The sequence below is a fragment of the Osmerus mordax genome, chromosome 19 (genome assembly GCF_038355195.1).
Source record: "Osmerus mordax isolate fOsmMor3 chromosome 19, fOsmMor3.pri, whole genome shotgun sequence".
NCBI lineage: Eukaryota > Metazoa > Chordata > Actinopteri > Osmeriformes > Osmeridae > Osmerus > Osmerus mordax.
In genome coordinates this window covers 6,922,250-6,946,355 of record NC_090068.1, presented here as the reverse complement: position 1 = coordinate 6,946,355, position 24,106 = coordinate 6,922,250, and the positions used below count along the sequence as shown (strand labels likewise).

Here is a 24,106-nt window from a genome sequence, read left to right as displayed (position 1 = left end):
TCAAATACTGAATTCATACAAGCTTCAGACTCCTGTCTGTGTCGTTGCATTCTAAACATGATATTTTCCCCCTGAGTCTCTCACTCAGAGCAAAAACTGTTATTATAAAAGTCTGAGTCAAACAACAGAGAGGGACAGAGAGAGGAACAGGATGTGTAGAGAGAGTTTTAACAGGCAGTGGCATGTTTAAAGGGCAACAGAAGGCTGGTTTAGATCTAGTCTTGCAGATATTTCAGCTGAAGAGAGAAAGAGATGGAGTGAGGGACAGTGAAGGAAAGAGAACCCCAAAGATTTTGAGGTAAACAAGGTGGCATTGTACTTGTTTGCTCTCACACAAACAAATCTACAGCGTACCGTAGAAGGATTATCAGGACATTGATAAATATTTCAGGAAGACCTTCTTTTTTTCCCTCTTTTATTTAAAGACATTAGGCAGAGAATCGCATTCTACAGGGCCATATCATAACAAAAACAAACATTTACACAAAGGTCATCCTTTCAGCTAATCCAACAAAGCCTTTCCATGAACTTCAACATATGTCTCGTATGGCACTGACATATATCAGCAGTGTGTGTGTGTGTGTGTGTGTGGTTAGGTGTGTGTGGTTAGGTGTTTGTAGGTTTGTATCTGTGTACAGTAGGTAAAATATGTCACCATCATCCATTTCTCTAGACAACGTTTGTGCTTTACAAAAGTATTTATTTGTTCGTTTTTTTGTACGTTTTTTACAGTTCAATCAAATAAAAGATAATATAACACAAGAATTCAACTAAAAACTCCCACAGGTATCTACAGTAACATTAATCAAAGAACCAACTCTGAAAATCAAGAACTGTCCAGAATTATCATCACCAATGGGGGACTCTGCTTTATGTAAATAAAAGGGACCTGTTAAATATGTAGACCGATGCATTATATACACGATATCTTTGCTGTGAGTGAAAGGTTTAGGGTCGGAAGCTCATGTTTTCAGTGTGACACTTATTTCACATTCCGTGATCTGGAGCATACAATTTACAAATGCTTTTTACACATTTTTGTTTGTCACCAAAAGAGATGGGTCTTTCTTAACTGTGATGTGCAGGAGATGTATCATAGCAGTGGTTGTGGTTTAGAGTTGAACAGAAGGGGATTTTAGATACTTTGTATTGTCTAAAGAGCCAATCAAACAAAAATACATCTTTATTCAACTTTTAACCTTCAGTATACCATGACCCAACTGTATTGTATTATATAAATAGAAAAAAAAATTATACTAGCCTAATAATAATGTAATGTATCATTTTTCCCCCCTCTAGAATCCTTTTATTGCCATGTCTGAAAATTGTGCAATTAACTTTCAAAGCCATTTTCCTGTCAACCATTGAAAAATCCCCGTGTGAAAATCTTATTCATGGTAAAACAAGCAAAAACAAAATGGAGGAAAAACGTTATTTGGGAGCATGGTTGAGTAACAAGTTTTTTTCTTTTTTTTTCTTTTCTTTTTACCATAACTTGTTAATTTGCAACACAATTGCCAGGGGAAAATAAGCAAATTAATGTGATTAAAAGCTATCCTTGCATAGCACAAAGCTGTCTACATAAATGTAAAGGATGCCTGGAGTGTGCAAAATGCATAACAATAGGTTTATACAAACAATATTTAGCATCATCTTCATATCTTAGTATCTTTATTAAATAGTCATATAGTCATATGCATTATCTATATTACATGTATCTTTTTTGTTATGATGATAGACATCCATAGAAGTCTTGAATTGAAATATATGTATATATTTAAATATATATATTTCACATTTATACAGCAGTTCACAATGACTTTCTTCCTGACGCAAAGCGAAACAGACCCTGTGCAGGCTGTTCAAACCGTTCACTTGCATACCAAGACCACAACTTAGCAGTTCACTTTGATCACAACGCAACCAAAACTCTCTTCATTCCTTCTGTGCATGCCAGTAAACACACAAAGTCTACAGAATTCCAACCTGGTCTTCATCTCTGCACACTGTTTAATAAAACCTGCCATGACCCTGCCCTAATTTGGATCAGAGAGTTCTGAAACAAAGTTAGGTATCGATGCCTTCCAAAGAGAAAGGAAGAAAACAATGTTGAACCCAAACGCTTGCTTGAATACAATCACTCTGGAACTCCAATTATTGAGTTCAACATAAAGCTACTATAGATATTTAACCTAGACAATTAGTGTTTCAGATGGAAAGTTTCAAAAAAGCCCTTGCTAATTAATATTGCTACATAAATATAATTTGCAATGGACAATGCTCAACTAAATTTGTGCCATGTTGGAGGAAACATCTTATGTTTTGATATGTGTCATAAAGAAAAAAGAAAAAGAAGAGGAAAGAACACTACTTTGACGGGTTTTGTTCATTTCCTGTTTGTTGTCTCTGAGAAGGGGTTGACATCATGCTACAAAAATAGAGATTCATTACAACCAAAAATACTACAAGACATTTCCTGTGTATGGAGCACAACACTCGCCGACGTGGTCTAAAACCCTTCACATCGCCTCCCTCTGTAACTCTCTCTTCTTCTCCCTCTATCTCTCTATCATTCGCTCCTATAAGCAGCAACAAAGGTGTTCAAGACTAACTGACCTCAACAAGCATGTGGGACTGAAGGCAGTGTAGCTGGTACTTTCTGAGTATTCTCTGAAACATCGACAGAAGATGGAGACTACAGCACACAGTCGTACAATACAGTGGTATGGAAAAACCTTTGCTGCACCACCAGTGGAGTAGTAGCCTTTCAATGGATCAACCCTGGAAATGGAAAAGGCACTGCTCCTCACACTTAACACACACACCCCGCTGCAATGCTTATCTGGCTGCATGAAGCTGTTATCAAACGTTTGAAACCAACGGAAAAAACCATGATGCTTGTCATCTAGGTCCCTACCCTGCGAACCTCTCACATCTCTGCCATAGAAATCAGAAACCGAAAAGTAAAGAATAAGAGTGTTTTAATTCTAAATATAAAATGCATTCCAACATTTAGATTTGACAGTTTTACATTCTGACTTCCTTCCTTAATACAATGTCGTTAGTGAAAATTCAATTTAATGTTTTACTTTAATTTGTACTTTAGCATCACTGTTTTGACCAGCGACCAGTTACTTGGTAAGAAACAGTCAATTCAAAGTGAACCAGTGAATACTCTCTTCATATAAACCATTTTCATATAAAACGACCTCTAAATACCCTTCCTATATTAATACCCTTTAGTTACACTTTGCAACGCATAAACATAATATTGACATCTCTAACACTTTATATTATTTACAATAAAACTAAATAAATAGTATTCATAACGTTAAGCACATTAATGATTGAGTTGTTTTATATTTATTTTTTAAATGAATGAATGACGTTTTCACTGAGACATGTTTTATTGCTATTGCTGAAACCCTATTGTGATTCTTTTCAAATGAGAAAACCAATAGCCCAAACACACCATCTACGGATAATGGAAGCTTATTTGACAGAAATTGAAGGTAGCATTTTGTCACCAATATCAAACAAACTAGGGCGTCTGTCAAAAGTTGATCTGTTTTTGAAAAGAAAATTTGTCCGGTCCATGCAAGTACACAATTTTCTTTTACAGGGTCAATGGTGTGATGCTAAACATCAACTGAACATATCAGAAAACAAAACAAACAAACTTAGAAATAATAGATCCTTAACAATTGTCGGGCTATGTGCATTTGTAGAATAGCATTCTCTTGCCTATATATATATACAGTATATATATTTATAATAGGATATTTTCTTAGTAGCACAATCCCCATTCCTAACAATTCCCATTTAAAGTCACCACATCATTTGAACCCTAAGACCATTTCTCTCTTTTCTTTTTATCTCTTAGAAGTTAGATGACACTGAAGCAATGTGGCAACTGGGAATTTGACCAGTATGGACACCATGTTTTCTGAAAATAAACATTTGAGAGGAAGAAAAGAAAGAAGAAGAAGGTGGGATCAGGATTAGTGGGGCCCCATCCCCTGCAATTTGGGCTTTTTATTCAAGTAAGTTGCCCAGTAGACCAAGTTAAAGGTTCCGAAGAGCAGTGGGAAGGCTATTCTGGCGATCCTGTCGATCTTGCTGACACTGTTGAAGGTTTTCTTGGCCTCCGGTGGTTTGGGCTTGGGCTCCTCTTTGGGCTCGGTGGGGGGAGGGGGGGCGCTTTTGGCAATGGTGGCCAAACCAGGGTCCCTGGCAATGTTTGGGGCAAAGACTGTAGCTGTGGCCGCCGGGTACGCTGTGGTGTTGTTCTTCTTTAGGAGAGACTCCTTCTTCTTCTTTTGCTGCGTGGAGGGGAAAAGGCTTTCATTTTAGAGTACGGCCCAACAGATACATACAGGACAACGATTTCAGACAAGCTATTTCAGTCGGATGTTCAGACTAAGACGCTGTAAGGCGTCTGATAAATCCCACGGCTTGTCAGCAAGCCTGGCCCCTCCCAGTTACTGCTGTGAATGCATTGGTCCATCAGGGAGTATATTATTAGTTTCAATGTTTCAAATGGGAGCCAGAGGCCACAAGGTAGTGTGCCTGCAGCGAGACAGCCTGCACCCGAAAGCTTTTGGAGGAACACTAAACTATTGATGTTCTTGTCATGTCCAATGAATCTCATTTGCCGTGAAATGAGTCGGAGACATCCGATGAACCCTAACACTTATGCTTCTCCAACAATGGAGCTCTGACTGTCCTGCTTTCACCCATCTGAAAATGCAGCTGTTATTCTGATGTCCTTAGCCTGCATCAACTTCGGAAAGGAGAAGTATATTTAACTGGGGCTCCCTCTGTGTAAATGAAGGTCAAATAAATACAATAAAAAAAAACATTACAACTGAATTGAGAATCTACTTCCCAATTACATAGTCCCATATTCCAAACAAAAGCACTGTACTATTTATATAACGCAGAGGAAAGGACAATACCTTCTCTGGCACAACACTTTTGCCGTCCCAGGCGTAGCCCCTCTTAGTGAAGTAGTTGACAGTGGCAAACTCGATGAGGGCGGAGAACACGAAGGCGTAGCACACGGCGATGAACCAGTCCATGGCCGTGGCGTAGGCCACCTTGGGCAGGGAGTTCCTAGCACTGATACTGAGGGTGGTCATGGTCAGCACAGTGGTCACTCCTGTCGGGATTGGAAGAAGGCAGAATGGATTAGCATCATTTACAATAACCGCATCCTAAAATTGTCGCGCGACAACACGAGATCTGGAGCTTCCCCGTTTCATGAAATGCAGGAGCACAAAACAACTTGGTCTTTGGTACTAACCAAGTGTGCTGAATGACTTGAAAATACGTTATTGTTATGGGTGGCAAGAACTACTCCAAGTGCTAATTTACTGTCGGATACAAAAATTGGATATTGAGTTTCTGGTACTGTGAGTACGTCTGCGCTTCGACACCCGACAACTTCCCCACTCAGTCTAGCCTAATCCAGCGAGACAGGGTATTTCCAAAATGGGGACTTTCCGCACAAGCCAACCCCAGTGCCGTTGACATGTGTAACACTACACATCTTGAATCAGCACCAGCACAATTGGTCACTGGGTAAAATTGCTTAAATGGATGAAGCATAAGCTACCATTATGTTAGCAGCCTGGGCATTACATTTTGATTAGCCGCTGCAAAGCTTGCCAACTTCTCCAATGCCTCCCAGTTCTCAACTTCATGGATTGAGGAACAATGAGGCTGGGTCCTCCCAAGAAACAAAAAATCCCACATGTGCCAGGGAACACATATAATTCATGCTGGGTAATAGCATGGAAACATAGCAGTTTCTTTTAATGATGCAGCACCTAAACACAGGATGTATGTCTCTTCATACATAAAGAAATATCCATGTGGCAGACGTCCCAGAACACTTAACATAAAGTACAATGCATCAAGTCTATGTAAAGGTTTACTGGGTTAAAGGGTGCTCGATAAGAGGCCAACCATACAACAGAATAATCATGACTTGGCTGCTCCTTCATTATGATAAAGAGGGCGTATCCTCTCTCCGGTAACACCGATTGGAAGAGCATGATTCATGTGTGATGAAAACATAGCAAATCGGTGAGGTGAGACCTGGGCGAGGAAGCAGGTCAGAGGATGTCGGATGGTGTAACGCTCACCCACACAAACTACTGCAGCTGTTTACACCCCTCAGACATCAACAGCCCAGCGGCTTTCGCCGGAGAACTCTGGCGAGGTCGCGTTCCCAGGCAAGGAGCTGAGACACGGCTCCTGAATTTCAAACACGAGCCCCCGCTGCCCCCATTGGTCCATGATTTATGTCAATCCAAATGATGACCTATCAGGAATCTATATGACGGAAATTCCTCACAGGGATGTCAAGTGTTAAATCACAAGGAGCCTTCCTTACCACAATCAATATCTGCCCGTGTCAGCCCATACTCAGTAGTGTCATGCAGTACACTGGCATTTAACCAGTGTAATATTGACTATTTGAAAGTACATTTGAGAAGGGCTTACTTTTCTTCTTCACCGGCCCTTGAGGCTAAGTGTATGCATGGCAATGCAAGATTTTTCTCATGAATCCTCTTTTCATAATATTAGTTGGAGAGAACAAATGCAAACCATGAAAAGATATGTTTTTCAAAGGTTTTCCTTCATTCTCCTTCAAATTCGGTCCGAAGAATATATTCTGGACTTCACATAAGAAACAACCTTTTGAAATATACCCATTATGCTGTGTGTAACTCTCTAACTCTCTTATGGCCTTTTTGGTTTTACAGTAGAACCACCGCCCATTTTTATAAAAATAAAAAAAACAGATAGCGCACGCACATCACAGCAGTGAAAGCCACCGGCAGTGAGTGTTTAACTTTGCGCTCCGAGCGTTGAAAGATATCTCATGTCAGAATTGTGAATTCTCCTTTGTTGTGCTTGTGGTGTTGATGAATCAATCACTCGCCCTCCTCCTCCACTCGCAAGTCACATGCAGTTCCCTTCTGCTCTGTGAGGCGTACGTGGAAATATCATATCATAATTAATGATTTGGTCATGCAATGATGTCAGTGTTTTGAGCACATTTGAAGACAGACAAAGTTCAAATGGGCCTCTGGATTTCAGTAGGAGATGAATGCCACTGGGCAAGCTTTAGCCGAGAACAGCATGGTGAGGCCTGAAGGTCAGTTCAGTCCACTGGTTAATTAGATGAATTCCATTCTTCTTCCTTCAATCTCCTTGGGTAGTGAGTTAAGATATTCCTCCCTTGATCTACAACCTTTATTTTGGCATGGTAGCTCCCCACGGCTCATGGTGTTTTGGTGCTCAGAGAGCTTTTTTTAGCCAACACAAACGCAGCAGCATCAGTCTGATCGCTAGTGGAAGTGGCATGAATTCCATGCTATGAGATTTGCCCGGGGTGATCCGGAGCCAAGGTCCCCTGCATGCCACCATTTTGTTAGGGGCTCAGCTGGAGCCCCTGGAGCCCGAGGGGAAGGAGAATCACAACCACTGCTCCCGTGCCTGAGAAGCTCCATGGGGAGGGAGGCGGGGAGGGGGGGGGGCAAAAGTAGGCGGAGGCAAGTGGAGGGGGGGGTTGGGTTGGGTAGGAAGCGGGAGGGGGGGGGGGGGGGTGAGGAAGAGGCTTGGGGGGAGGGGCGGCTGGCATCCATCATGAACGTGGGGCCGGTCGAGGGCCGATTCCTCTTTGCATAAAGATTCTTAAAGGATCCGTTGAGGACAGTGAGCCGGGTTGCCATGGAAACTACTCCTTCGCTCCTAACTTCCCCTTTTTTGACTACCAAAAATGGGATGGATTTAAAAATAAATAAATTCTTAGTAGCTAAATAGTCCTGTAGATAATCTCCACCATTGACAGAGTTTTGTGTAGAGACCTCTAAAACTGTTGGGTACTTCTAAAAATGCTGTTACATACATATTTTCATTTACTTTAATGGTACAATGTTGTTTAGTCCCTTGTTCAGTCTGACGCCATCTACTCGTCAACAATAACACACTGTCACACTAATACCGAGGGTCAAACACAGGCCTCCACCAGAATAACAGGGCACATGCCCCTTTGCCCTTTTTTTCTCCATTAGAAAGTTACAAATGATCAACAACATAAGTCAGGATGGCTTGTGAATGGCTTGCAAATTTTAATTGACAATGTTTACTTATAGAACTGTTAAGCTGTTAGCAGTGGCCTATTTAAAATGATCTATAACAGCAGCAAGTGATTCATTTTAAACATGGTTTTGGCACTGGTCTTAAATGACTCACCCTGACAAGTTAAACTAATAGACTCCCAGGAGTTTGAAGCCTGTTAATGAACATATTCACCCATCTGGAAAGTTCTGAGGGGATTAATCGTGGGATAACTCAATTGTTAGGAGCCCCTTCATTCCATTTAGCTCTGTGTGCATGGGACCTGACAGTGGCTTTCGATGATACATATCTTTTAACAAGGTTTGTCTCTGCACACATGCCGCTGAGACATGAAAAATGTAAGAGAGATGGCATGAAAAAGCACCGGGCAAAAATGAATTTTTGCAGATGATAAATGATAAGGTGGGGCGTGAGACAAAGAGCCAAGGCTGGCAAGATGGAGAGAGGACGACAATTGTATCATATGAATACCAAAGATGAACCCCCAGATGGAGACATTAACTCACGTTGTTACAGAAAAGATGATTTCCAGATCTACCGGATCAATTCAAGATAATAAATGTAGTTAGCATATGCTCTTATCCAAACTGAAATACCAGGGGGGATCTGAACCTGCATCCTCTTGATCTGCAGTCAAACACTCTAGCATAGAGCTATAACAATCCCCAACTGGGCAACTGTGAGCTACACATCCCACTTTAACACAGTAATCACATGGATCCTGATGCAGTTCCCTTTCTATTGAGAGATCGAGAATTTACAGGCCAGCTATCGGGTTTATCCAAATCAATGACGACCAATCCGTCTCTTCGCGTTCCCGCTGTGAATGCAAGTGGAGTTTGTAGAGTGGGTCTCGTCAGAAGATGGTGGTGCGCGTGTGTGTGTGGCTTTCAACGTCAAGGCTTCTGCTTGGTTCAAGTCCCTGTCAATAACGACGACCTCATCTGCCGTTGTTTGACTGCGGGAGCTATCGGGTCAGATTGGTTTCAGAGCCGTCACTCTCGCCTCTGTTTTCAGAGAGAGAGACGCCCGGATGGGTAGAGAGCGCGGCGTGAGTGATGTGTGCCAACTCCACATGTCTTCAGATGACAGATCAGCCCACTGTTATTGGCAACACTGCAATCACTGGGCCTGGTAAATCTCACCCATACAAAAAAAACACACACACAGCCCGTGCCCGTGTATGCAAACGTCACATGATACCGTATGCACACATACACCCCCTCCACACACACACACAATCAGTCGATACATCAAACGGCAGTTTGGAACAGCCAGTAAATACCCTTTAAACCTCTGAAAGCAGAAAGAGGACAGAGAGCTAATCTTCCGAGCACTGTTGATGCCCATGCCAGTCAGGCAGTGTACAATGGGACAAGAGACACAGGCTTCAAAACAAAACGTAATGGAATACATTAATTAAATGTTCCCTTCAGAACCACATTGATGATATTATCGTCATCATCTATTTTGTTTGTGTTTTATTTTGGCAGTAAATAAATACATTGTAGATACTGTGGTTTTCAACTGCGCTGAAAGGGCTATGAATTTATCAGCATCTTTAATCAGCACAATCAAAAATAGATAACTGTACTCACTGCTGCCATTTTAAATTGCCTATTTATTATGGTTGGGGGGGGGGGGGGGTGCTGTGTGTTGTGTTTGGGCAGTGTATGCTTGCTATCAAAAAAACAACAAATCCAGACTTGCACCACAATGCAAAAGATCATTGTTTGCTGCTGAAACTATGGAAGTTACATTGTGGATGGATGCACCAGTAAACACACAAAAAAATGAATATCTTCCATGGCCAAACCTATGCAGAGATTCAAACCCTCGGGAGAAGGAACTATATAACCGGATACACAATATAAATACGTTAAGGTCCAAGGTGTGAAGTGAAACAGCAATAAATCCTGTTCAAAGGCTTGATGGTACTATTATAGTAACGCATCTACCAAAGAACCGGTACTGAAACAGACAATAAACCATCCTGGGTGTCACTATCAGATCCATGTTCCATGATCTGCTCTCCATCACCACTGACATGGGCTCTGACAGCAGGTGGGATCAAATTCCCTGGCATCTCATTGGGAGTGAGCAGGGCTGTTTGGGAGGCACGCTGCACACAGACGCAGGCGTTACAGCGCAGTAAAACCACAAGTGGGACACGCGCGGACCAGATTGTGTGTATGCATCTAGGTCATCCTCGCACACACACACGCACCGCTCTCTCTCTCTCTCTTCTCCACGTGAGACACAGCACAGGTACACTAACTAAGGCACTGCAGAAGAACCTCCCGGAAAATATGTCACTGGAAAACTGGGCACGTGCCCCGTTACGTTGGTGGGAAAGCTCCCATAAAATACTCGGCCAAGGGAGACACGATGCGCAGAGAGAGATAGACAGAGAGAGAGAGGGGGGGGGGGGACCAGATAGAGAGAGGGAGAAACGAAGAGGGAGAAAACATTGAGAAAGACAGAGAGAGGCAGAGGAAAGAAGGAGGGAGGGAGGATGAGGAAAGCAATGACTGTCAAGCTAAGTCTTTGCTACAGAGCATGCTGCAAACTAGCGACAGCTCTCCTCTGGGGTCCGTGTTACATAAGACATCTCAGACAAATGCAACACAAAAAACACACACATACGCACACACACACACATACACTGGGCTTAACATGCCCAAAACAGTAGTAATATGATTCAGCTAAACTAGTTCAATTTATGTTAGGACATAATCCAAAATCTACTGGAGCTGTCTGTTTTGCTAACTGACTATAAGATCTCATCTTTCTAGCCTCCTACAACAGGAGCTCCAGACGGCCCATAAGCCCTCACATAACAAAGGAAGCTGGTAGGTTGGCAACCAGATGGTCAGCTGTAAAAATTTGAAATGAAAATGGTCATTTCATTTCAGTCAAATGAGCTGTGTCCTGGCTGATAGTGTGACGGCGGAGGAACAGTGAGGACTCACCGAAGACAGTCCTAGCAGGGACAGATTCTCTGTTCAGCCAGAATGACACTTGGGATAGGATGACTGTCATGATGCAGGGCAGGTAGGTCTGGATCACAAAGTAACCAATCTTTCTCTTCAGGTGGAAGTGTGTTGTCATCACCACATACTCTCCTGTGGTGCAGATAGAAGGAGAGGGCGAGAGAGTGAGAGGAACGAATGCCTTTCAAATGTTGTGATTCTTTTTCTTCCAAATATTGACAATTTCCAACATCCAATATTTGTATTACAGTCCTGACATTGGATGAGAGTGACAGACGACTGATTTTATATTGGTCAAAATATGGGTAAGATTGCATCGGAAGACGTTGGGTGCATGAGTCATGAGAAATTACTTTCCACCTCCATGCAGTCAAAATATCTTTTCTTATTGTTTGCTCTATATGTAACTGAGAGCAATACAGTTGCTGTGGAAACATTTTCATTCTCCAAAATGAAAGATAACTGCTGTTTGGAAATAAAACCATACTGGATATTGTAGGTGACCAATCTGATCAAGTGCTGTGCCGTGTGTGTGCTCTAATGTAATTCCCAGCTATGGCGTCAGCCAGCTATTCTAACATGAATATGAAATTTGTTTCAGTTGCTCTGATGTGGATTACTGTTCGTTAAGAGCCCAGTGTTCTATTGAAATTTAGATTCATTGGGCTGGTTATGGGCCATCATTTATCAACTAACTCAATAACCGGACGCAACCCAATTTATCAAGGCATTTAGGGAAATAACACAGACAACTCAATGAGACCGGGAATGGTTCCAATACATTGACCATTTTATTTTTGACAGATGCGTACACAAAAGAATCGATATGTGCTCATTCGATAGGTCTGCGAAATTAATTACATTTGGTTTAATAAATCAATTTCAGCTCAGAATCTGCATAAGGAACTGAACGAAGGGGGTATTGACACTCGGACCTACCAATAATGAAAGTATGGAAAAGGCTGTCTTAAGCACTATTTCACTTGCTCTGCCTCTGGCTAGTGATGCCATAAAGGGGTCACCCATTTTATGCTGTCACTAATTTTGCCAGTATCAATGGACCAAAAAAAAAGTGATGCCCTCAAGGGAAATTACAAAACTGGGACAAGTTCTCAAAGTAAACGTATCAACTGCTTCAGCTAAACCAATAGGGTGCTAGCTCACCATTGAAAAGAAGAGTTAGCGAGCTAAAAGTGAAACGCATTTATTGGGCTTCGCCTAGTGTATGTGGGAGTTGGAATTTAAACAGTTCAATTCCTTCCAAGTAAGTGGAGGAGCCGAGGGAAGACTTATCCAGTAACATGAACTAACCTGTGCTGGACTGAACCACTCCAGAATCCACACTCTGGCCCATGAGATCGTACTGGTTGAGTCGGGAGCCATCTTCTGCCACCACCACGGACTGGGCCGCCCCTCTAGTCCACACGTACACCACCTCCGCCCGGGTGTAGGCATCTGGGGGGGGGGGGGGGAAGGGGCAAAGACAAACAAACCACCAAACAGTGTCTCAATCCGACCTCGAAACTGTCAAGTCATCCTCGCCCTGAGGCGACCTGTCAGGACACAGCCGCAGTGTTCCCTCAGTGCTGCAGAGATCTGGTCGGCACTGCAGCGCCGAGCGAGAGAAGAGCCTCATCATCACTAAAATATTTAGAGACCGAGCTTGGTTTAAGGGGTTGAGAGGGGTTGGTCTGTTCAGTCACGACGCGTTCCTCTCTCTCTCTCTCTCTCTCTCTCTCTCTTTCCCCCCCTCCCTTTCTTTCTTTCGTTCCTTTCTTTCGGTCTGTCTCCCATCTTTCGCCCTCTCTCTCTATCCTTTAACGCTCTCTCTCTCTCCCTCGATCTCTCTCTGCTCTACACTCAAGGATGATTCGGGGTCGGAGGACCTGGCAGCATGGAGCAGCTGGCACGCTGGGTTGGAAGGTTGACAGAAAGTACTGCCTCAGACTAACACAGGTCTGTGAGCCTGGTGTGGCTGGCGGGCCTCTGAGGGTCTGAGAGAGGGCCTGGGGGAAGGGGGCCTGGGGGAAGGGGGCCTGGGAGGGCAGGTCCCTCGCTTAGAACATCTGTCACCAAATGTTCAGTTCAGATAAGGTACTGGTGCTGGCGTATCGGATGGAAGAGGAGAAATACATAGAGAGATAGACCTCCAGTAGTCGTGGTGTTCACTTTGTGTCTATGGAGGAAGGCCGACAGAGCACAAGAGAGAAATATACATATAGAGAGACAGACAAGCGGAGAGACAGAGAGAGAGAAAGGATGGTATGGGTGGAAAGGCCACGTAGCAGTACTCACAGCTGCCATACTTGAGTGGGCAAGCGTGGGCGTCCATGGGGAAGTCCTCCAGGTGCATGGGACACTCAGCCCTCACTGTCAGTCTAGAGAGAGGGGGGGGGGGGAGGGAGGGAGGGAGGGAGGGAGGGAGGGAGGGAGGGAGGGAGGGAGAGAGAGAGAGAGAGAGAGAGAGAGAGAGAGAGAGAGAGAGAGAGAGAGAGAGAGAGAGAGAGAGAGAGAGAGAGAGAGAGAGAGAGAGAGAAAAGGGGGGGCAGGTGGAGAGGCAGATATGAGGTCCAAGACATTCCGGCTCGTTCCCCACAGATAAGACAACGTGACGCCGCAGTGCGAGCCCCCAAGGCCCCCCTCCGACAGCCGCGTGAAATACGACGTGTCAGCCCACCCCCCCCCACCCCCCCACCCCCGCGGACACGCCCCTCCATCCGTCATCTCGGTGACATCATTATGAACTCCCCGCTGTGCCCTTATCTCCCAATAAACATGCTAAAGGATGCTTTATGGCTCTCCCCCTCTGACCCCCACATTAGCGCTGTTAGGTTGGATCGCCAGGGTTCACGCCCGGACACGTTATTTACGATGTCTCCTCTCCAATACAGACATGGAAAAAGAACTCCCAGTGAGTCTGCTCGTACTCTGTGGGCCCACGCCTTATCTCTACGCTCCTGACTGCCGCATCCAATACTTACACTGATAAATCCCTCCGTAGATGGCAACTTTATTTTTTAGTACGGAGCAATAGAAATTCAAAGCGATATACCATCATGTCTACTACAGATGAGAAAGGTCGACGGTAAACATGACAAACATTTGTTCAGTGGAGGCCGTTTTTTTTCCGACCGTGGAAAAAATCCTTGGTCTCGAGCCAATGCAAACTCAAACGGAGAGAGAGTCATTCTGTGCGACAGAGCGCAAACGCAATCTATCCTCCGTGTTAAGATGTCCCGGTGATCAGGGTTCGGCCCTTACCTCATGGTGTTGAGGATTGGCCCTTACCTCATGGTGTGGAGGATTGGCCCTTACCTCATGGTGTTGAGGATTGGCCCTTACCTCATGGTGTGGAGGACTGGCCCTTACCTCATGGTGTGGAGGATTGGCCCTTACCTCATGGTGTGGAGGATTGGCCCTTACCTCATGGTGTGGAGGATTGGCCCTTACCTCATGGTGTGGAGGATTGGCCCTTACCTCATGGTGTGGAGGATTGGCCCTTACCTCATGGTGTAGAGGAGTGTCCCTTCCTCTGTGATGCGGAGCAGCTTGTTGGGCATGGTCATGTTGTGGGCCACCGACTTCTTGCCGTTGTGAAAGAACGTGTCCGGGGTCCAGATTTTGCTGGCCATCAGGTTGTTCAAGCGGAGGACCGCCATGGGTCCTTTAAACTTGAGCCTCTCGTCGACCCAGCTCTGCCGAAAGAACACGTCGATGGTGTACTCCTGCGAGTGGGAGAGAGGACGGTGATGGAGTTGGGGGTGTGGGGGTGTGGGGGAGGGGTGAGGGGGGGGGGTGAGGCAGATGTCAGATCCCGAGGGAGGTTTTCTCGACCTCTCTCTTCCAGACCTGTGACATGGCTCTGGGATGCTGCTGAGTAATGCTTTCTCCTCTTTTTTTTCCTCCACTCCTTTCTGATCTTTTTTCTTTCTCTCCCCCATCATCCTCGTGTCACTTTAGCTTCCATATTCGAGCTGTGCCCTACTTTGCCTGCTGGTCACTGTCTCGTCACATTAGTGACTCTGACCGTGCATGTTTTACTCCGTTTAGTTGGTGGGGGACGTGCTTTCGACATTTCACCTAAATATGGCAGAATGAATATAACACATGGCTTCGTTTCACACAGATATCGTCTCCATGTATATTTTATGAACAGATTGTTTTAAAGACACATTTGGAATTTGTTATTACATCATTTACAGAATTCACAGAATTAAGAAGCTACATATTCCGTTTCAGATATCGAAGCTGAGGGCGGATTTTAATGACTGTCGAATGCCTGAGTTAGCCACTGGAATTACTACGTGCTCCTTTCTTCCCGAGTGAGACAATTAGTGTGAACGTTAACAGAGCTGCGAGGTAATGCAAGTGGACGGAGAGAAGAAAAGTGGTTACAGTGCCTATTGGCAAGCCCATTCCATGACTTAGCCCAAATCAGCAGCACAAAAACTGCAGGCCCATATGTTAGGAAAAGTAATTAAGTCTGATTATGTCAAATAAGCCCAGTTAAAGTGAACAGAACTGCGCTTTGAGAGCGACTGGGAGACAATGGTGGCCAGAACATTTATTCAATAGTCATAAAATGTCTAATATCCATTAGGTGTAAATCCAGATGGGCTATTCATTTATAGTACAGCATTGAATAGACTGTAGCTGTTCAAGAGAACAACCCCTTACAAGCCCACAATTGCCAATCTGTCATTCGATCACAAAAGGTCTTCCCATTCTATTCCATTTTTGTTGTTCACATATCTCCCCAATTCACTGATATTGTTCGGCTCAATGGATGTGAAAACACGAACAGTCGATCTGCTAGAGCACTTCTCACAAACACAAAACGTAACTCCTCAGTCATACTGTATGCAACAGTAGCGACGGAGCGTGTGAACCCAATCCATTTTACATCGCAGCTATAAAGTGACGTCTGTGACTAAAGCCTACCCATCTGTTCACTGTTTGAACGAGCCTTTGGCTTCACCGCTTGCATCCAAACACTGTAAACCACGGCTAAACGAAAAACGGCGCCTATAAATATTTGATATAATTAGAGGCAGAGCCAGTTGCTGGGGTTGAGATATGCGACCAACAACGACGTATATTTATCAACGCAACGTGGCATTTATCTGGGGAAAGATCACGAGCACAATTTCATGGCCGTGACATTTTATTTACAGCATGTAATATACTAATGGGGTTCACGGAATTAATAAACAGTTTACCTTTTGGAGCACATTGAAAGAAGTTAGGTACAGAACAAGCAGACAGGAGTGCTGACATTTAAAGATAGGGTAGGAGGGGCGTACCATGTCGTGGTCCGAGACGGGCCCAATACTCGTCACGAAAATGTCAGTCTTGACTTCAGTTACACGCTCTGTTGAAGCAAGAAATGAGGAGAGTGATTGTCGATCAGTGGCCCCTCATTAGGACTCTTAATCCCAGCTAGCATTGCAAGCCTTTGATCTCATCAATTCGACATGTTCCCCAAGCCCACACAAATATCATACATTTACCACACAATTCTGCAGTTATTGATTTCAGTGTCCATGGTCAGATGAGACCTATTTTGGAATCCTGAAATATCTGCAGTATGTACATGATGAAACAAAAAACATTCAAACCCGTCTTAGAATTCCAATTTCCTACATTTGAGAAAGACCATGGGGTGCTCTTTTTGACGTGGAAAATAGCACAGTGATTGCCAAAAGGATTTTTATCATCATAATCTTTCATATCCCCTCACTGTTAGACGGGCATCTGATATTCCATCGTCTGGTTGATATTTGTCCTTCTACAGATTGAATTTTCATTGCCCTTCACAATCCAACACAAACAGCCTCTAACCACCGTTCGGTTCACTCCACAATATAACAGTGATTTGAAGCTGAGTTCCAAAAAAAATTACACCGTCCTCAGAAAGAGGCTACATAAAACATCTATGAGATTTGTTTATTTGATATAACCGCGTGCTTCAGAGGCAACAACCTGCTCTATTGATTAATCCCCGTCTTGAAGATTCTTCCTATTCATTTATCTTCTCATTTAGGTTACAGACGACAAGATATCAAAACGTTCGAGTTGATCTGGAAATCAAAACGCGGATATCTTTCCCCAAGCAGGACAGCGGGATACAGCACGCAGACCTTGGCTCGGACGTGCCCTCGGTCTCGTTACCGTCTCCCGCCGCGCTAGCTGGTTTGCTCTTCGTTTCCACGGCGCCGCCTGTGAGAGGTGTGAGGAGGGTGCGAGGGGGACGGGGGGACGACACACACACCGCGTGCACTAACCTCCTAGTCCTGGTCTGAGACGATTGTCGTAGCCGTCGAGCAGGCTGTCGAGGATCTTGGTGAACACGGTGGTGTTGTCCTTCTGTTCGTCTGTCATGCCGTTCTGTCCGGAGCTGACGAAGCAAGAAACAGGTCCGAATTGAAATCACCTTCGTCCTCAACACGCAGTACATGAAGTGATGTTTGTCTTGGCGTTGGACCATAAGCGTTCAGAGAAGATGAAGCTTATCTATAGTGGGTGAATCAGGCTACCATCTGCATTGGTTTATGCTTTGTAAAACCGTTTGCAAAAAGAAGCCGGAACTTGGTCAAACAAAGAGACTATAGATCAGTTGAATATTCAGAGATATTGTAAAAATCGATAGCACATGCAGGAATGTTCTAGAACATCTTGCTCCTAAAAATCTACTTCCTCTGAAGAGGCAGAATTTTTATAAAGGCATGTGTAACATTTCTTTCATCCTCAGGGCAGAAACATTTACACACAGTAATATGAATGCATTATTTAGACCTTAATATGGTCTTTAAACAGCAAAGGCCTCATTGAATGTTCTCTTTGAAGAGCACAAAACTAAATGCTTTGAGCAAAGCCGTAACACTCACAATCAATGATACTGAGAGTGAGGCAATCTTCACTGTGTCAATATTTAAACACAATGATCATTAGCTCTACAGAAGCAACTACGTTGTGTTACAGTAACATGTATCAGAAGGTGTGACTGGAGAGAAGTGTCGTGTGTGAATAGTTCGTTAGACGGGAGAAGGGTCCTTTTTCCTCACACAATAATCACAAGAAAGTGTCTCTCTCATAAATAATTGTACGCCTCCGAGCAATCATCTTCTTTTTTCCCGCCCCATAGCAGGCTGCACTGCTTTGATTGCAAGCTAAATAAACAGGCGAGAGTGTTTGGAAACAAGCTCTGCTCAAACAGCGTCTCCAAGGAGAAGGATAGGTCATCGAGATTAGTTAGCACGGACATGTAATGGGGGGGGAATGCAGGGGGTGTTTGGGGTAAAGAGGAGATGCAACATCAGTGGAGGGAGGACAGGAGAGCTGAGAGGAAATGCATGTCGGTCACAGATGAGCTGGTTACAGTGAGAGAAAGACAGAGAGAGAGAGAGAGAGAGAGAGAGAGATAGAGTCAGAGAAAAGGGGGAGTATAAGAGAGAACGATAAAGAAAGACGAGAGAGCTAGACAAACAGAGCGTGCACAAAGAAAGCGAAAGGGAGGCTCGCCGAGATGCGGAAAGATAGAGAGAGTAAAAAGGGAACCGGAGAGAGGGGGAGGGGGAGCTAGCCGTGGATCGCATCACTCTGAATGGGAGCCGCTAAACGCTTGTCTCAATAAGGACATCCTCCTCACATCTCCGGGACAACTGAAGGGTTAATACGCCAACATTTCTCTGCTATCATACTAGAACATTCTCTCAAATCCCTCTGCCTGCCACACCGCTCTCAGACGATACCACTAGGCTTAGTGAAATGTCACAAACATTGTAATGAGCAATTATATTAAGCATCTAATAACTCACAGATGGCCACTCTGAAAACCATGACAGTTTTACCATAATCTTCATTTGAAGGGATACAACAAAAATTCAGACTGCAAAGTCTCTTTAAGCTTGAGGCCGAGGCAGACACACGATAGGGCCAGCATGCAAACTGTACAGTGAGTCATGTGACATTGGAAAGCGAAATAAAACAACAAGACGATATTATGCTATGTTGCAAATACACTTGACTGGCTGTAAGGCAGAACAACTACTCAAGCTCATCAAAAAATTTATATTCAACCTTGACACACAATACAGAGTTGCTCTCTTCCACTCCAAAATACTTGGAGCAATAACACCCTAAAAGAGACTGATAAATTAAATAGTGTTGACTGACGGTATATTTTGGATCAGGGGGTGGGGTAGGTGGGATAGCTAGCCTGGATAGGGAGAGGGGATGCAGGGAAAGCCAGAGCATCACACGTCTATGAGCGTGGTCCACTGTCTCATAAAACATTGTACACCATCACCATCTACAGGTCATCAGAACAGCAACAGAACAGCTCGCAACGCTGGCAGACCACTGAAGATGAACCCCTCTCTCTCTCTCTCTCTCTCTCTCTCTCACTCTCTCTCTCTCTATCTTTCACTCACGCACGCTGTCTCACCCTCTTTCTCCCTCCCTACCACTCTCCCTTTCTCTCTCACGCTTTCCAATTAACGACCGGAGGACTACTCCTTAGATTGCTTGTGATGGTCCTTGAGATTGTTTTCCCTACATGAAACCTCCCATAGTGTGCATTTGTATTATGAAGGTACGCGCATCAAATCGCTATATAACAATTGGTCTGCAGATTACACACGCAGTTCTTCAGTAAAGCAATCAGGTGGATTTAGGAGGGTGAAAATAAACATGCCATAGGCATTGCATAGGAGACATACATTAGGCCCTCTACCGATTAGTGAAGGGAACAGAACAGCTCAAAATCAACCAATGATGGCAATTTCTGGAATTGATTAGATATGCATTGCACTGCAGTACGGTCATGAATTTTGCATCTGAAATGGCAAACGTTCTATCTGTCTGCTCACTCTGCAAATTGTAAGCAGATGCATACCCACTTTGGCATGCTGCATGTTCTTAGGTTGCAGTTGCCACAGTAAGGTAAGAGACCAAAGCATCCTAATGTATTTCCATTGAAGTCAGCATCAATGAGTGACTCTGACAGTTGACCTAAATAATTTGAGGCCCGTAGAAAAAAAAACAAGACTGTGTGCTGTATCTTTCAGAGCCCACCACTGTGTCGGCCTTCTATTGAGGAGAAAATAAGATTTCATGTACATTAACATGCACCGTTGAGTTCGGGCATTTGACGGCTCCTTCGTAGCCCTGATACCTTGTTCACATTTCGGGTCAATGTCAAAGTTCTGTCAATTAAGCTGAGGAGTAGACTATGTGTGAGATGTCTTTAAACGAGCGTCTCTCGCCCGAATCCTGGAGATTCATTTGACCCTATCCCATCTTCGCCCGTGGGTCATATTGCTGTCAGCTCTCGTCTCATCTCCCTATCTCTCCCTCACACGTACCATGTGACACGCTTTCTTTCTCTCCCTCACTTTATCTATCTGTCTATCTATCCGTCTGTGTCAGTGATGCACTGGTCACGGCAGTGGGACCTGTGACTGACATACAGAAGTGGGACTTGCTACAATGGGACTAGCCTCGTGCCGAGTGTGCCACTTGACAAACATACATTCCCAGAGTGAACGACAGGAAGCGCACTGTACGACGACGCACGCGGCCACGCGTCGTCTTCTGAATATTCAGTGTTGTCCCATGAGGCTGCTCAGGCAAAGGGAAGCGCGGCACAGTAATTGCTATTTTGGTTCAAAACCGCCTTAGCTTCCCTGCGCTTCTTATTACCTCACTGCAATTACGCCGTGGCGTCCTGAAGTGATGCCCCAATTACTGTGGGCCTAGGGCAGAACTACCTCACTCCGCGAGAAATAAGCCACAGGAAAAAACATGGTCATCCGGGCCAAACATGATCGTTACAATCGTACCTCCCACGGATAGATGATCAGCTGTTTACTAATGGGCATGACAGCCGAGTACGAGCTTCAAACGTCGACATGACAGGACCGTGCTGCTGGAAAACAAACCCTGTTTCTAATTCAGCTCTTGTCTGCGACTGAGAAAACGCTCTGTCTCTGATGAATGTGGCTTCTGTCCTGTAACTAGACCATGGAAACGCGGTGGACATCTTCCCTGCAACAACACCTGAAGCTCCACAGCAAGGTCAAGACAGGGTGTGGGGGGGGGGGGGGGGGGGGGGGTGTTTGGATGAAAGGGGTGTTCGAAGCCCAAGGTGCTTACCTTTTGCCCCCGAGCACGCTGGCCACCAGCAGGCAGGCCCACACACACAGCAGGACGGACACTCTCCGTCCACACATGACTGCCGCAGGAGGATCTGTCACTGGATTTGAGGGACAGACAAAACACATCAAACCATGGCATTCGATAGTAGCGAGAGACTATGCATAAACTAACAGGACAGAGCAATGGTAGCTATGGCTAAAAACAGTCAAGCAGAATATCCAGAGCATGTCCAACAGGAGACCAACATCTAAAAGCGTCCTAAAATGTAACTTTCTACAATCCCCACGCATCATGATAGACTGTATCTCACTAATGGGGTTTCCTTTATGTTTCTTTGGTATATTTTGCAATAGCCACCCCAACTCATATCAAGCTGGAAGATTCATCTATCGATCAGGTCGTTTCCAATTCTCGAGCATAACATTGTGAGGTTTGATATGTCACCTCGTGGACTCACCAGCTAACAAGATGTGCCAACATGTACGTAATTAATCAAATCTAGTGGTCTTGTCACAACACTGGCAGATAGCAGCGCGCATACACAGCCGCTAAATACCATCCGCTCCCATTAAGTCAGTGCAGTACCTATATGTTGTTATAGAAATGCCCCAGACCCATGGTTAAAAACCATTACAGCGAAGATTAATGCATTTGGCATCAGGGTCCATTGGATGCTAGTGCATCGGTCGCCTTAAATACAGTAGGATTCTCAAGGAGATATTTAGGATGGCCCAACGGCTCAGGATGTGAACGCGTAATAATTGCATATAAGGAGAAATTCACATTGCCGGTTGTAAATCTGAAATGTGTAGCCTACAAAGCTCACCCATAACCTGAACGTAGAAACTGGTCGATCCGCAGTTAAACACTATCTTAAATAAACCACCTGCATTTCGATCTTCACCTTCTATCACCTGTGTGCATTGTACGCTTGCAATCCAGTTTCAGCGAGTTGTTACTGCGCTATGCAGAACAATTGTTCGTTTGAAATCGGCTATGTTCCCACGACTAGTAATTAACTAAGACAAATAGGCTCTAATCCAAAAATGTGGCGTTATAGCCTATACCACAATTGAACACAATAACCCGTCAATAAAACATGCATTTTAGAAGCTGCGCCCGTTACTTGCTTGAGTTCCTCCAAGGCGCACTGGATATGCGCTGAGCGAAGACGAGCAGCAAACGTGCAATGTTCGCTTAAAATTCCGTTAGTTCACCATGATTTGATGAAGCGGGGATGATGCAGATTAAAAGAAAAATTCCGCGCAACCACACTTAAATGAATACGTGGAAATACAGCCGCAGTGTGGATATCTTGTGTCCGTCGAGATATTTAGCATGCAACTGGCATTTCACTGAGGCTGAGCTTTAACCATGCCCGGTAATTCAATTCATGGGTGTTGATAAACCAACTGTATGATGCTACATTCGGAGCGCTGTCCAGTTCTGTAATCGTCTCTGTAGAAACATCATACAACCTACCGATTCCGATGTCCTCAAAAGGTTTTCATTTCATAAGCAAACTCTACCTCATCCACTCCCAATGAAACTCCTTAACGTCTAGTCTTACTGGATCCTACCACTGCTCATCATAACTCAATGCAGTTCTAAATCCAACTGTTATTTCCCTATCGTCTTTTGCCACCGGGACGAGCAAAATGAAAAACGATGAATGTACACTTACAGCGATGCGCCAGAGATATTCGATGGCGTCGTGTCCTCAAACTTTTATGGATATCTTTTCTACACGGATTCGATGAGAAAAATCCTCAAAGATCTCAGATCTGCCGAATTTTAGCTTGAGGCTCGAGAAGCGGCTGCTGACGACGCTGAGTATGCGCAGGTCTCGCGCACTATTCATTGGTGAGGGGAGTCAAACTCTGTCATAGACAAATTGGTGATCTAACTGCAAAATCTACTCTAAACACAAGAGAATGCAGTAAAATAAAGCTTCACTTTTACAGGACAATAGTAGCATGTCCCTGGGTAAACCGGATGTGAAATAGGCTGTTACTTCATGCCAGGACGATTTGATTTTAGTATGGAAGGTGGTACCAATCTCTCATCTAAAGACCAATCCGCCCATTTTTTTTAATATGCAGCACAATTTAACTTCCACTGCTGTCGACTTAATCTCTTTTCAGTGGCTGCAAAATCAAATCCTCTTACATTTTCAACCAGATCCCTTGTTTTTCTCTGTCTCCCTCCCTCTCTCTCCCTTTCTCTCTCCCCCTTCTCTCTCTCTCTCTCTCTCTCTCTCTCTCTCTCTCTCTCTCTCTCTCTCTCTCTCTCTCTCTCTCTCTCTCTCTCTCTCTCTCTTTGACTGATGTTTGATGTTTGCCAGGTACAAAAATTGCCTTTTTTACTTTTAAAGAAAGAACACAATCAAGGCATCGTCTTTTACACAGAGAGCAACACTTCACATTAAATGTATAACATCAAAGGCTACGGAAATAACGTGACTTACTGTTTATCCCGCACACGCATGCATGCATTAAGACAGTCTTGTTAAAAATGCATATTCCCTCACCCGTTAAAGACGATGAGATGTGCCTCTCCAAACAATCACCTTGAACAACTCACCGAACCCTAAAAGCCCACGATTCGCATCGAGACAACAGGACCGCATACGTTTAGACAGCGGCCAAATATTATGCTGCTATAGCTTGCACTCCACGACTGAGCTCAGAGCAGAGAGGAGCAGTGCTGTTCACTGCATCTGCAGAAACCGCCTGATGATACCAAGCGTATATTTTTGTAGTCATCTGCGTATTTCAATTTAAACTACAAATCAGAGGACA

At 44.3% G+C, this 24,106-nt stretch overlaps 1 protein-coding gene across 2 annotated transcripts; it reads right to left on the bottom strand.

The window, feature by feature from the left end:
* Nucleotides 1-611: 611 nt before the first annotated feature.
* gabra1 (gamma-aminobutyric acid type A receptor subunit alpha1) lies at nucleotides 612-24,005 on the bottom strand. 2 transcript variants are annotated; one of them, XM_067257764.1, is made up of 10 exons: nucleotides 23,836-24,005; nucleotides 21,303-21,402; nucleotides 17,432-17,544; nucleotides 16,451-16,518; nucleotides 14,652-14,872; nucleotides 13,443-13,525; nucleotides 12,459-12,602; nucleotides 11,127-11,279; nucleotides 4,959-5,161; nucleotides 612-4,322 (listed from the first exon to the last, which is right to left on the bottom strand). In XM_067257764.1, exons 2-10 carry the CDS (start codon nucleotides 21,377-21,379, stop codon nucleotides 4,002-4,004), a joined length of 1,383 nt encoding a protein of 460 aa, XP_067113865.1. In that variant the 5' UTR covers nucleotides 21,380-21,402; nucleotides 23,836-24,005; the 3' UTR covers nucleotides 612-4,001. The 2 variants fall into 2 exon arrangements, with proteins under 2 accessions (XP_067113865.1, XP_067113864.1); XM_067257763.1 differs by lacking the exon at nucleotides 23,836-24,005 and adding an exon at nucleotides 22,990-23,345.
* Nucleotides 24,006-24,106: the final 101 nt, after the last annotated feature.

What these genes read in the sequence shown, in the direction of transcription:
- gabra1 (XM_067257764.1), bottom strand. Translation starts at nt 21,379, where the DNA reads ATGTGTGGACGGAGAGTGTCCGTCCTGCTGTGTGTGTGGGCCTGCCTG. An exon ending in AGCGTGCTCGGGGGCAAAAG is followed by an intron (nt 17,545 to 21,302) that starts GTAAGCACCTTG and finishes TTGCTTCGTCAG; the next exon opens with CTCCGGACAGAACGGCATGA. An exon ending in CCCTGCTAGGACTGTCTTCG is followed by an intron (nt 5,162 to 11,126) that starts GTGAGTCCTCAC and finishes CAATCCCGACAG; the next exon opens with GAGTGACCACTGTGCTGACC.